At 39.8% G+C, this 13,945-nt stretch overlaps 1 protein-coding gene across 1 annotated transcript in view; it reads right to left on the bottom strand.

The window, feature by feature from the left end:
- Window positions 1-13,945, bottom strand: part of Lrguk (leucine rich repeats and guanylate kinase domain containing) — a 146,742-nt gene that overhangs the window by 47,551 nt on the left and 85,246 nt on the right. Inside the window, exons 13-15 of the mRNA XM_008836070.3 lie at window positions 11,132-11,245; window positions 8,297-8,498; window positions 6,131-6,226 (exon numbers count right to left, since the gene is read on the bottom strand). Of these exons, the coding sequence (XP_008834292.1) occupies window positions 6,131-6,226; window positions 8,297-8,498; window positions 11,132-11,245 (412 nt within the window). The remainder of the gene's footprint in view (window positions 1-6,130; window positions 6,227-8,296; window positions 8,499-11,131; window positions 11,246-13,945) is intronic.

The following is a 13,945-nucleotide window of genomic DNA, read 5'->3' on the forward strand; positions in this document are numbered from 1 at the left end:
AGGGAGGGAGGGAGGGAGGGAGGGAGGGAGTTCAAGGACACTGTAAGTCATGAGGGTCAGAGAAGCTGCTCCTGGTGCTCTGTGGTTTAAGCTGTGACTCTCCCTCAACCCCACCTTCACTCCAGATTTCCCTGATTTCATAAATGGCTCTCAGAGGCCATTGGCAAGGTTGATACTGCTTCCCCCAATCCCCCGGGGAGTAAGTTGAGTGGCTCTGGTCTCCTGGACACATACGCCCCAGGAGGTACTTGTTTACAAATGAGAGAAGTTTTGCTATATTCTAGTGACCTAAATATTATCTTAACCCAGCCCAGAGGATATTGCTCTGAAGTGTGCAGTGGTCAGAGGTGACACCTCAGTCTGGAACAAACCAGTCTTAATTCACTTTGAGAGAGACCTCTGAGGTGACCCCAGAGTAGTCTCCTTGGCTACCATTCCCCTCCCCTGAAGCAGAGGGGCCTTGTGTGGCTCTAGGTAAGCAATGAGCTTCCTAGTCTGGACCTCTTCCATATTTAGTCAGAGCTGTGTCTCCTGAGTGGGAGGGAACAAGTGGGAACAGCCACTAGTCTCTCTCTTGGCAGGGTTTCTGTTGGTCTGCTCATCATTGTCATCATCCAAGTTTATCACCAGTATAAATTAAAACACAACTTTAGACAAGAAACAAGGTTGAATTAAAATGTAAAACAGTGACACTCACTAGAATAGGCAAATTCACAGAGAACAGAAAGTAGATTAGAGGTTATCAGGGGTTAAGGAAATTATTGCTTAATGAGTATAGAGTTTCTGTTTTAGATAATGAAAAATTTTGGAAATGGGTAGTGGTGATGGTTACACAGCATTGGGAATTTTATTAACGGCACTGAACTGTACACTTAACATGACTGAAATAGCAAATTGGGGCCTGTAAGATGGCTCAACAGGTAAAGGCGCTTGCTACCAAGTCTGACAATCTGAGTTCAATCCCTGGAGCCCACAGAGTGAAAATTGTCCTCTGATCTTCACATACATGCTGTGACACATGTATACCCACACCCAGAGCCCTCTCCAACAAAACGAAATGTTAAACATTTATAAAAACAAAAAATGTCAAACTATATATGCTTGCATGCATAAAATCACATATATACATATAAATGTATACATACGTGTGTGTATACACATGTAAATATATAAACATGCTTTTGCAATTTAAAGAGATATAAAAATATAAGAACAATGAAACTCAATGCCGAAGGGTACTGTTCCTTTTAATTGGATAATCAGACATTCAGGACTTTTCCCTTCATTTAGTTAAGATGATATCATGCCCTTTACTATGCAGATAAAGGCAACACTTAATGGCCTGGTAAGCTGCTTAGTTTTCCTGTCTGACTCACCACTACCATCATCATTCCCCATTATCATTAGTCAGAGTTCCAAACAATATAATTTCATTTCATAGTGCTTTCATATTGCCAGTCAGTTCAGCTTTCAAAGCTTCAATGGAAGCACTGACTATCCCAGAAATACATTATATAGAGTCTAGTGGAGGGTAACGACTCCTCATACTCAGTTGCAAACAGTGAGTTTCTCCTTACTTTATAGAAGTACTGTTATTATTTTTAATAATATTTTTACGTATTTATTTTTATTTTATGTGTATGAGTGTATTGCCTGCATGTGTGTAAGTGCACCCGTGTTGTGCAGTGCCCATAGAGGTCAAAAGAGGGCATCAGATCCCCTGGAACTGCAGTTAGGGATAGTAGTTAGAGGCCATGTGGGCCCTGGGAATCGAACCTGGGTCCTCCATAAGAGCAGTCAGTACACTTAACCTCTGAGCCATCTCTCAGAGCCCAGAAATAATACTATTATTTAGAAACAAATATTACATATATTATTATAGGAAAAAATAAATGCTCAAGAGTACACCACCCCTCTATATTTAAAGCTATTTTTTATGCATTGCATTAAATGAAAATTCAGCTAACCTATCCTGTGGTGGAGGTTCAGAGTTCTAGGTTTAGGTTGATGGACACTGGCCTCAGAACTGACAGGCTTGAGCTGACTCTTTTCACTCTGTCATTCTTATGGTTAAGAAGGGACATTATTAAATTCTCAGCTACAAATCAGCAACACAAGATTGCTAGAGAAGAAGCTGTGTCTCCAAATATTTGGGAATTGCTGTTGGATTGCATTGACATAGGATGATCTCTTTTGGAAAGACATGCTATTGACCATAGAGTTCTGTTTGTACTAAGGCTAAACACATAGAGAGTCTAATCCAACTCTGAAAACACCCTTACCTCTGGAAGCTAGATTCAATAATACCCCATAATATTATATGTAGTTTTCTTTTTTTTAGGAAAAAGCTTATTTTAAATTCATCTTTAGTCAAATTAATGATTACTAGTTAAGATATTTTCTAATTGTTTGGGCTAACTTTTTTAGAATATTAATTTTATTTCAATTTCTTCCCCTTTGCAGCTCAATTATCTTAAAAACCACAATTCCCTTATACTTGTTTTAATTTCTGGAAGTTTCATTTTTATGTGTAATATACATACTTATATAAACATACCTAACTAAGATCAAAATGACTCCGCTCAGAGCAGAGGCAAAGAGGCCCAGATAGTGGCTCTGCTGGAGGCTGGACCCCTTTTCAGGGAGTCTTTCGAGTTTGGGGGAACAATTATGGTTGGACCCTGTGGTGGTTGGTTTGTCAACCTGACACGGCCTAAAATCGCCTGGGAAGACAGTCTCGATAAGAGACTGTATACACTGGGTTGGCTGGTGGGTATGTCTGGGAGGGACTGTCTTAGTTAAATGATGTAAGAAGACTCAACCTACTGTGGGCAGCACCATTCCCTAGACAGGGAGAGAAATCAAACTGAGCACAAGCAAGTGAGCATGCATGCATTCATTTCTTTGTTCTTGACTGTGGATGTGATCTGACCAGCTGCTGAAATCCTGCCTTGACTTCCCTACAACGATAAACTATAACATAGAACTGTGAGTTAAAATAAACCCATTCTCCCGCACTAACCCATAAACAGTTAATCCTCACTCTTTGGTGTGAATTTCACAATCCTGAAAATTCACAGAAGCTACTGGCTTAAACTTTTTGGGCCATTAGAAGTACCATAAAAGCTTATTAAGAACTATGCTCATTAGAATTTTTAAAATGCTCAAATTAATGACTGACCTCTACAATGTCACTTTTAGTAGAGGTTTATCTTTAAGGCAGCAACTAAAAAAATAACTCCCTCTGCAAATTAACTGTATACATAACATTAGGTTTTTGACTTAAGAAACACATTCTTTTCCAAAATATTAAAACTTTCAGAAAAGCAAGGTTCTATTAAGGATATGGATGTGATTGATTGACTGATTATAATCTATCCTGTCTATTTTTCCAGCTGGAATTCCATTATCCAATAATACTGGGTGCCTCATTTTCAATTAGTAAATATGTCTGAGTTATAACATTTTTATAAATTCCATAATTTATACCTTTCATTAAATCAGATAGGCCTAACCTAATTACTCTAAATAAATAAAATTTTATGATGCTCTTTAAAATAAGAGTCCATTTTCTTGTGCACACATTATCTGATCTATTAATTTTTCAAATGGTTACTGCATGCAGTAGTCAGTGTGTCCTGCTCACTGCAGAATATGAAGAGATACAGAGCACACATGGGCTGGAATGCCAAGTCTGGCTTGTTGCTCCTCTCTTCAGAAGCACCACACAGAAACACATATTTTTCAGCTACTCAGAACCGGTCAGACTCAGGGGCCTAATCAGTGTTTATCCAAATCCACAAGAGGCTGATGTAAAAGTCAGCATGCCAATTTATTAATTTTAAATGGGAGATGGGTAAAGTTTAAGGATCAGGGCAGGGTGTTCTAACATAAGGTACAAGCCCCACAGGCCCAGGCCCCCCCCAGGGGACTAAATTAAAGATCAGAAGGCTGCTTGGAGATCAAATACTTAAAGCAAAGGGAGCCAGATTTCCTCACAGGAAAGTTCCATGGAGCTCCAAACCTCAGTAGGTGCACGGCACTACACTACTGGGTGGCCAACTTTCTAAAAAACTGATGCCTAATGCCCCTTCCCTTTGTAGAGGAAGCCGTCTCCTCCACAGATGCCTACTTCAATAGACCAAGCTTTCTTCAAGAGCTTTCTAGCTGGTAGGTCACATGCTAGTTACTACTTCAATATGTGAGACAAACATGGAAGAAAATTTCAGCCAAGATCTGCTGAGTTTACTGGCATTGTACTGGCTTCATTCCAAAATACTAGGAGCATGTGCCTGGGAAAAGTATAAAACTGCAAATGGCACAATGTGTTCGGATGTTTGAACTCTGTCAAAGTCATGACCTGGCTTCCCATCTCAATCTGCCATAATGGCACCAGGCAAACAGAATCACATTTGGATCACCCAGCTGCGCGGCATCTACAAAACAGCAACAGTCTTGGGTTTACATTTTGCAATTTGTAATGTGAATGAAGTTCAGTCCAGTGAGGGACCTTTTAAAAAGTCTTACTGTAGTAAAACATAAAAGTTACCATTTTAAGAGTATCATTCAATGCATTAAGTCATTCACACTATTGTCACCTCCATCCATCTCCAGAACTCATTTCAGCTGAAAACTTAAGTTCTACCCACTAAACAATAATTCCATTCCCTACTTAGCCTCTGACCATCACACTTCTATTTTCTGTCTCTATTAATTTGACTGTTCTAAATACCTTACATGAATGCAATTGAACAATAGTTGTTCTGCTCTGACTGGCTTATTTCATGTCTTCAAGGTTCATGTTATACCATGTGCCAAAATTTTCTTCCTTTTTAAGACAAAATTACATTTAAGACTATCCAACATCATCACTACCCATTAATCTGTCAATGGACCTGTGGGTTGCTTCAACTTTTTTTGCTAACAATGCTGTTGTGAGTTCTAATGTAGAACTATTTCCTCAAAATCTTGCTTTCAATTATTTGGTGTATTTATCCAGAAGGGAGATAGCTGGATCATACAATATTTGTAATTTTTAAAGGAATTTACATTTCATTTTTGGTAATAGCTACAGCATTTCACATCCCTGTTAGCTCAAGGCTGTAATTTTTCCACATCTTCATTGACCTTTTTCTTGTTTTGTTTTGTCCTGTCTTAGTAGCCGTTCTAATGGGTATGAGGTGAATTGGAGTGGGGGTCATTTCAAATGTATCTCAAAATAGTTATGTACCCAAATTCTAGGCTGAGGATTCCTAGATTCCAAATAGATGTTCTCGTAGATTTCCATCATTTGCTGCTCAGAATCCATGAGGCAAGAGGAACATGTGGGGCTCATTTAGCAGGACAAGAAACTGAAGCACACGGGCTGGAGAGGTGGCTCAGCAGTTCAAAGCACCGCCTCTTGTTTATTATTTTTAATGTATATGTGTGTATTGCCTACATGAATGTGAGTGTACCCGTATCATGTGATGCCTGCAGAAGTCAGCAGAGGGTGTTGGATTCCTTGGAACTGGAGTTACAGATAGTTAGCCACCATGTGGGTTCTGGGAATCGAGTTCAGGTCCTCTGCAAGAGCAGCCAGTGCTCTTAACTTCTAAGCCATCTCTCCAGCCCCATAAATAAAATTTTTTTTATAAAAAAGAAACTGAAGCAAGGAACAGCTAAACATCCCAAGCAAGGGAGCATCAGGGCAAGGACCAGGATCATGTGCTTTGGACAGTGAGCTTCTCACTACAGTGCAACGTTTTCAGGACTGGAAGTTCAAAGAAAAAGGGAAGAAAACTCTTGTACTAAAATTCTTGAACTAAATATACACCTAATGGGTCCAACAACACCCTAATCCCATAAGGGAATAAACTTCTGGGAAGCTGAGCTCTGAACCATGAGACTAACTCTTGCTATTGATCAAGACACTACCCAGTGTGTTCCTGAGGGAATCTCCCTGAGATTCACTACAGACTTGTAGACAAGCAGAGTCACAGGTCCAGAGGGCTGAATCATGAAGCCCAATAGTGGGAACTTCAGGAGAAACACAGGCATTAGGGAGGTTGAACTAGCTTTAGCCTGCCAATGAATGCCTACATCCCAACAGATCTGCCTTAAAACTGGTACACAGGCAATAGAAAGGTACCTGCAACTGGAGCCAGACTCTTAGCAGGTTCCTCAGTCAATCCCAGGTATTCTCTGATGAGCTCACTCAGCTTTTGGTAGGCAACATCCAGATCATCTATGATAAACAAGACAGTGTTTTACTGCAGCAGGATAGTGTCGAAATATGGTCAGTGTCCAGTGGCAGGTGGAGTGATTTGGTTATTACACTTTATTTTATACTGTTGTTGTAAGCAGAATTCTAAGATGACCCTGGTGACATGTCAGCCTCCTCTAATCTCCTCTTAAGCATGGGTAGAGGCAAGGGAGTTATTCCCATGATGATGTTACATTATATATAAAAGGTATGTACAGATGTAAAGTTAATCCTTTGACTAATCTGAAGGGAGATTATCCAGGAAGTCCATGCAAATCATATGAGTTCCATAAAAGGTTAGTTCTTCTAGTTGGTGACAGAAGAAAAGTCAGAGACTCAAAGGACACACATGAGATGTGCTGTTTGCTGGCTAGAAGATGGCCGAAACTATACGGATAAGGCTAAAGAGCAGACTCAAGACACTACGTGCAGCCTTCCACCGTCAGCCAGTGGCCAACAGGAGTCTCAGCCCCAAACCTCAAGAAACTGCATTCTGCCAACAAGAATGAACTTTGGGGCTTATCTTTTCCCCAGAGCCTTCAAATGAGACCTCATCTCAGCTGACCCCGTAAGACCCCTCAACGAGAACCCAGTTATGCTGTCTTGGACTCCTAACCTAATGAGCAGGCATTGTTTTAATCATTAAGTGTGAACATTTCTAAGTAAAAGTATAAAACCAATATGGATATGTAATACATTAACACATTTTAGAGTTCAAAAACTAAGTTGAACCATAAAGTTGTCATTTGCAAAATAATTGAATGTCAGCAATATCATATGATTTAATTGAATCTCCTCTACCTAGCCAGTATCTCACTAAAGAAAATCAACATCAATAGTTTTTGAAGACTCTTCTAGATATATGTAATGCAAGAAAACATAATTGCACAATTCCTTTATACCTAAGGCTATGACTCTTGCCTTTTGTTTATTAACAGTATTAAATATATTTGTCTAAAAATAGTTTATTACATCTATTTATTGAGGGGCATGTGTGTGGAGGTCAGAGGGCAAATTGTGGGGTCAGTTCTCTCCTTCCACCATGTGGGTCCCAGAGATCAAATGCAGCTGGTGAGGCTTGGCGGCTGGTGCCTCACCTGCTGAATCATCTCATCAGCCAGTTCCATATCCTCTTATGGATATATGATATAGTGTAACTTAAAGCATAGAAATTTCTATATTTCAATAAAATTTCTCCATGACTACTGCTTAAATTAGTGACCATTTCTAAGATAGCTTTTTTTCAGTTTTTAAAGCTTTATTTTTAATAGACATAGTTGTACAAATTTGGGGAGCACAGAGTGTTTTGAACACACATATACATTGTATTTATGATTAAATCCGAGTAATTAGAATATCCTTCACTCAAACACTAACCATTTCTTTGTGGTGACAAAATTCAAAATCTTGACTTCTAGGCTTCCTAAAACTAAATAGTATTTTGTTGTTAACTATAGTCATTCTACTATATAATAAAATGCCAAAATTTACCTGAAGATAGTTTCTGAAAATATTTGTTTTACCCAGATACTTTTAAATTTTCAGTAGTTTTGCCTCCAGGTAAGTTACGATAAAACTCCCTGAGTTTCACATGCCTTTCTAAGTGGTGGCACACGCCTGTAGTCCCAGCTCTTGGGAGGCAAAGGTAGGTGGATCTCTGTGAGTTCAAGGCCAGCCTGGTCTACATAGTGAGTTCCAGGACAGCTGGGGCTATAGGGAGACCCTGCTTCAAAAAGACAAAACAAAAAAAAAAACAAAAAAAAACCCAACACCTTTAAATGTGTATTTGAAATTATATATTATATATCTTAGGATCATTTTTTTACCAAATCTTATTAGTCAAGATCTTATGAATTGATAAAGTTAAATCTTCAGATTAAAACAGTGGGAGGTTGGATCTTGGAGAGTCTTACCTCTTTTTGCAGCTTTTCTCAATTTTCAGTTACACACACACACACACACACGTTTCCTAAGATGTTTCTTTCTATGATGTCACCTTGTAATCCAATGACCTCACACTGCAAAAGTAAAACGTTGCTGAGAGTTACTGACCTGCATTGATCACTGCATCGAAATATCCTGGAAATTTCTGATTAATTTCAACATAAAGGTCCACTCTGGAGACAGCAAATTCGATTTCTGCACGACTGAATAATCCCTTTCTCCTCAAGTAACCTTCATACTTTTCCTTGTCCATAGGCACCACCAAGATATAGCGAGGCTCAAAATAGGAATATTTCAAACTTCTTACACCCTAGGCGTTCAAAGAGAAGAAGTTGGAAAGTGACACGTGACTTGGAAATCATTTTGGAGACATCAACAACACAGATAATAAACAGTGTTACATTGAAGACTATATCCCATCTGTAGAAATAGCTGCTGTTTTCCTATAAATATTTCAAGGTTGGGTTACTTTCTCTCTTCATCAAATATTAAATTAACACAGGAAATATTAGAATTCATTCCACCTACTATTCCCTCTAATTAATTGTTCCAATGAATATGACTGTTAAAAAGAAAATTGCTGGATATAAAATAGGGACATTCACAGCAGTATACCACTTTATTATCGAAAAGTAGTTCCATATTTCAACAGGCATCCTTGAAGCACAGGACATGGAGAAGGCTCCCATGTTAGCCCTCTGGCATCACCTTGGGGTCATTCCTGTTTCTAAACCAGCAACCAGGGTAGGGTCCAAAGTGCAAATTCAGTATCATAATCAGACTACTACAGTCACAAATACAGTCCTTGAGTTCGGGGGAGGGGCTGCCCTCCCACAATACAGTCTAAAACAATGCAAAACAACACTACAAGTCTCCTTTGTAGAAGTTCAGCCCTGCCACCAGTGTGCTTGGCTGAGGTGACACACCTGCTGTAACCTATAGCCGCTTCTCTGGCTCGCCTATCTTGCTAGGTCTTTTTTCTGGCAGTAATTAAAACCTCCAGCCACTGCCATACCTATTGCTGTTTCTGGAACCACCATATCCACCTTGGTTTTGTAGTCTGGCAAAGTATTGACCTCCACCACCTAGGAACCAGAGCTTCTGCCTTCAAAGTCTCCTCCCTTCATAAGTCTAAAATTTAAATATTGGTTATAATGCCAAAATCACTGTGGTTCTACTTCTTACAGCCTCTATTCAGAGCAGGGAAGACCAGCATAAACTGCTAACCGGGTGATCGTAGTGTGAAACAGCTGAAGTGTGATCTATAAACCTAGAGGTCTTGGTTGTGACTTCAGCTCTCTAGCTCCTATAGACTCTGCACCCATCTCCCAAGCTCTCTGGGTATCAGTTTTGTCATGAGTGAAGTGGAAGAGTTATTCCAAGTGGACTCTACAGTTCTACCACCATCAGTTTAACTCAACTTCAAAATCTTTGCTTTAAACATTCAGTAGGAAGAAAAACAAGTTCCTTTTAAAAGAATTTCTGGAGGAGTTGAAGGCAAGGGCAGCCTGGAAAAACTACTTCGGCTGGGGAGAACCAGGGGAATAAACTATGGTTTATAGACTTGACCTCCTGGAAAAAAAGTAAAACAGGAGGGAGCCATCACTCAGAGAACTGTTGAGCTGGAAAAAGTAGCTGGAGAAAGAGCACCGCTGCACTGAAAGATGCATTAGTTTTTGTCTCTACCTTGTCCAAAGTAGAATTTTTTATAACAGGTTTTCGTTTATAGAAAAAAAATGAAGACACTTCTTAAAGATACAGAACCAACCAACTATAAGGATAAGGATGGAAGTACTCTTCAGAAAGTTAAGGAGTGGACAGAAAGTGCCCAGTTTCATTAAAGTGAGGGAACAGTTAACCAATACGAGAAGGAAAAAAGGGACTACAGTCTCTTCCTTTGTGAAGTTTCAAAGGAAAATGAAGGAAAGATTCAGTGTCAATAGGAAAGCGCCAGCCTTACCCAAGTTTTCTTTTATATGTTTATTCTAATTAAATTATTTATTTTTATTTTATGTGCATGAGTGTTTTGCCCGTATGTATGTAAGTGTACCATGTGAATGCAGTGCCTGCAGAGGTCAGAAGAGAGTGATGGATCCCCTGGAACTGGAGTTACAGATGGTTGTTAACCACCATTGTGGTTGCTGGGAACCAAATCTTGGTCCTCTGGAAGAACACCCAGTGCTCTTTACCACTGAGCCATCTCCCCAGCCCTTAAATTATTTCTCATTACAAAGAGTTAAACTGCTTCAGTGAAAGTAGCTTGAAAAGAATATCAAATATCTTTGAAGATTTCCAGTATTTAATAGAGCTATATGCCCTTTAAAAAGTGGGTGGGAAATTTATGGTTTTCCTTTTATCTTAATTTTGGAAAAATGTCTGTATACTCTAATTTGAGAAGAGTGTGGGGGGCGAAGGGGGGCGTGGGGTGGGATATCGAGGCAGAGGAAAATCTGAAATCTGCAAGTCTAACTTGCTAGAAGTGTAAAAATATTGCACTCAGTGAGCAACCAGAGCCAAACGACAGCGCCACCCACACATCTCCTGTGAAGAAGGAAGGGGCAGGGTGACAACTCAGGCTGACACAGTCCTGAGGGGACAGGCAACCACCCACGCCTGTACCCTGTACAAAGCCCACTTTATCAAGATCAGTTCATCTAAACAGAGATGTGCTGGGAAAACAAATGGAGTTATTTAGTGAAGAAATAAAAAAATAAATCTCAAATGCCACTGTAATCTAATTTCCCCCACTGACCTCTTCACAGGCCTTACCTCCCCCATACTAACTATAAACTTAACACCTCACACTTTGTATGCACTTCTTGTGCCTAGCAGTGTGCTACCCAAACACTGTAGCCCCAACCTCAAACATGCAACACACATGTACACACATGCATGTGTGCACGATCACGCAGATACACTCACAATTGAATGAAAAATACTTACTTCTATTTCCATATGAATGCAGCTTGCTAACCCATCTCTTGCAATACCTTCCACAGTGTCCCTATTTAATCCATAATTGTGATTACCATAATTAAATGTTAGGATGAATTTTCCCTGGAATTAGAAAAATACAAAGATTTTCACATAACTGTTGTTATAATGTAATTATAAGATCACTTGATGTCTTACTGTAATTATAAGATCACTTGATGTCTTACTCTCATATCATTCAAGAAAACTTAGAAATATCACTAACTTCCTTAGAATGACAAAATGGCAAAGGGATTATGAAACAGAGCAAACAGATATCAAACTAGAGAAATTGTTCAGAATTCTCGCCTGATGAGAACAGGATTATTATTGAATAATCTATTGACAAAATGTTAAAGGAGGGCCAAGAACAGAGTCCTTTGGTAGAACAGATCACCTTGCTTACTTACCCATTTCCTGCCAAATCCACACCACACGCCATAATTACTGAGAAAGCAAAACTAATGGCCTGCCCTTTGCCTGTGCCTTTCCACCAACAGCTTCCCAGGTAGTCCAGAAGAGGCTCCCACTCCTAAAAGCCTTGCATTTCAAGATAAGCCATGAATTATGAATAATCTGGAAGGCTATGGACATCCAAAAAGCTTTGAAAAATAGACCCATCCTGGTTTTCCTCATAAAGATGGCTTTTTATTGAAACTGCCCCAAATGTTATCCAACAGAATTGCTGCCTGCCCTACATTCATTTAAACTATAAACACCACCTTCTCTGTATACTCTGGAAGCTCATCTCCTGTGACAGCTGAATTCCCTTATCTCCCCCTCCCCAAATATGCAGGTAAAAATACCCTTAAAATAGTGACTTTTCTTCAACAATATATTTACTAAACCACTGGGTCTACTCTAAACTGGTAACAGAAAGAACAAAAATATGGATGACCTTGGTAAATGTGACTTCTGATATGCATGACTTTAAAATAAACAAAGACGTGAATATTTCAGGGTCCAAACCAGTCAAATGGCAGCAGCAGTAAGACAGCAAAGCAGGGACTGGAGATGGAGCAGTGAAGAGCACTGGCAGCTCTTAGAGGACCTGGATTCAATTCCCAGCACCCACATGGCAGCTGACAACCGTCCATGAATCCAGTTCCAGGGGCTTCTGACCTCTGCAGGCACTGCACGACACAGGTGCACGTCCATACAAGAGATAGTAAGCAGTTAGGAGCTTAATACTGCACTTCATTAAACAGCAGGAGCTACAGCCGAGTCTCACACTCCCCTCCTGGCTCCAGAGGTTCTAGAGATGTGTGTAGATGACAGACAGGCTATCTGCCAGAGGAGAGGTGATGGTCAGGAGACACAGCGTATCTCTTGAGGTTGGGCGGGTCTCTGGGGGGATATGTGTATTGGGGGTGATCAGAAAAAGCATTGTAATCAAAGTTAAAAACTAAACACTAAATATCTTTAAGTTTTTACTACTTCAGTGCCATAATCTTTGTTCTTTGAAAAAAAAATGTTCTGATTCCTTTCTGTATGTAAGTATTTAAATATGTAGAATATCCATGCAGGTAGATGATCTGGCTCTGGCTCTCCTAGCATAGCAGGTACATGCTTTACCTTGTTTACTGTGCGTGATGGTTAACTTTATGGGTCAATTTGAAGAATGTTTGGGGATGAAGTCAACATTTAAATTGGTGAACTCTGAAGAAGCAGATTGCCCTTCAGAGTGTGGGTAGGCTTCAGCTAATCAGTTTAAGGTTTGTATAGAACAAAAAGGTGAGCCTTTAAACTGCACCTTTACTACTGGCTCTCCTTGACCTCCAGGATGCCCAACCACACTGCAGGTTTGGGCTTGTCAGTCTCCACATCCATATACAACTTTCAGTAAATCTCGCTACATATGTGCACATGTACACACACACACACACACACACACACACACACACACACACACACACACACATATCCAGTTACTGGTTTTGTTTCTCTGGAGAACTCTAATACTCTATCATGTACCCTGCTTTCAAAATGTATATATATTTGAATTACCTTTCAGATGTATGTTTGTTTACTTCCTCTGCAGATCTCACAAACATTTTCTAGAAGGATGATGTTGGAAGAAAGCTTGCATTGTACATATAAAAGAAACCCCATTCCCTTGATTTGTTAAACATTGAGATGATGCAGTTCTCCCAGCTCTGGCTGGTCACGCCCCTTCCATTTCCTGCTGCATGTGGATTTCCTAATAAGTAGCAAAAATCACACAACAAAAGGCTCCAGGTCTGTGGTTTCATTTCCACAAGAGAGGGAGAGCTTCTGTAGGTAAATGGCTGTGCAGGTTCCTGTATAAAGCACTGATATGTCTATGGGCCCATAGGAGAATGATATATTGGTACAAAGAAGTATTGGAAGAGACAAGAGGATGGGGGAAGGGGTGTCCATATGCTCTATCTACCTGTCACAGACAGTAGGTAGGTGTGACTGCCTGCAGTAGGTATATGTATACAGGGGTAGTATAGGCCATGGTGTCTAGAGAGGAAGACAGGCTGTCTGGTGGGTGTTGGGTGGAGGGGTGTTCTATGTGCAGAAGACTGAGTGTGTGGGCATAGTCAGAGAGGCTGACAATGTGTCATGAATTTATAATCCCTAGACTTAGCTCTCTTCATGAAATAGTATCACACTTAAAAGATCAGAGGCAAAACTCAAGTTGAAGGAAATTACGTTACATTGAAGTAATGTATCTTGGCAGAGACAGTAAAAAGGAATAGTTCTCAAATGCATTTCTGTAGAGCAAGTCAAATTATAAGGTTAAATATAGTACAGAAG

Source organism: Nannospalax galili, unplaced genomic scaffold (genome assembly GCF_000622305.1).
Source record: "Nannospalax galili isolate Female #2095 unplaced genomic scaffold, S.galili_v1.0 scaffold1617, whole genome shotgun sequence".
Taxonomy (NCBI): domain Eukaryota; kingdom Metazoa; phylum Chordata; class Mammalia; order Rodentia; family Spalacidae; genus Nannospalax; species Nannospalax galili.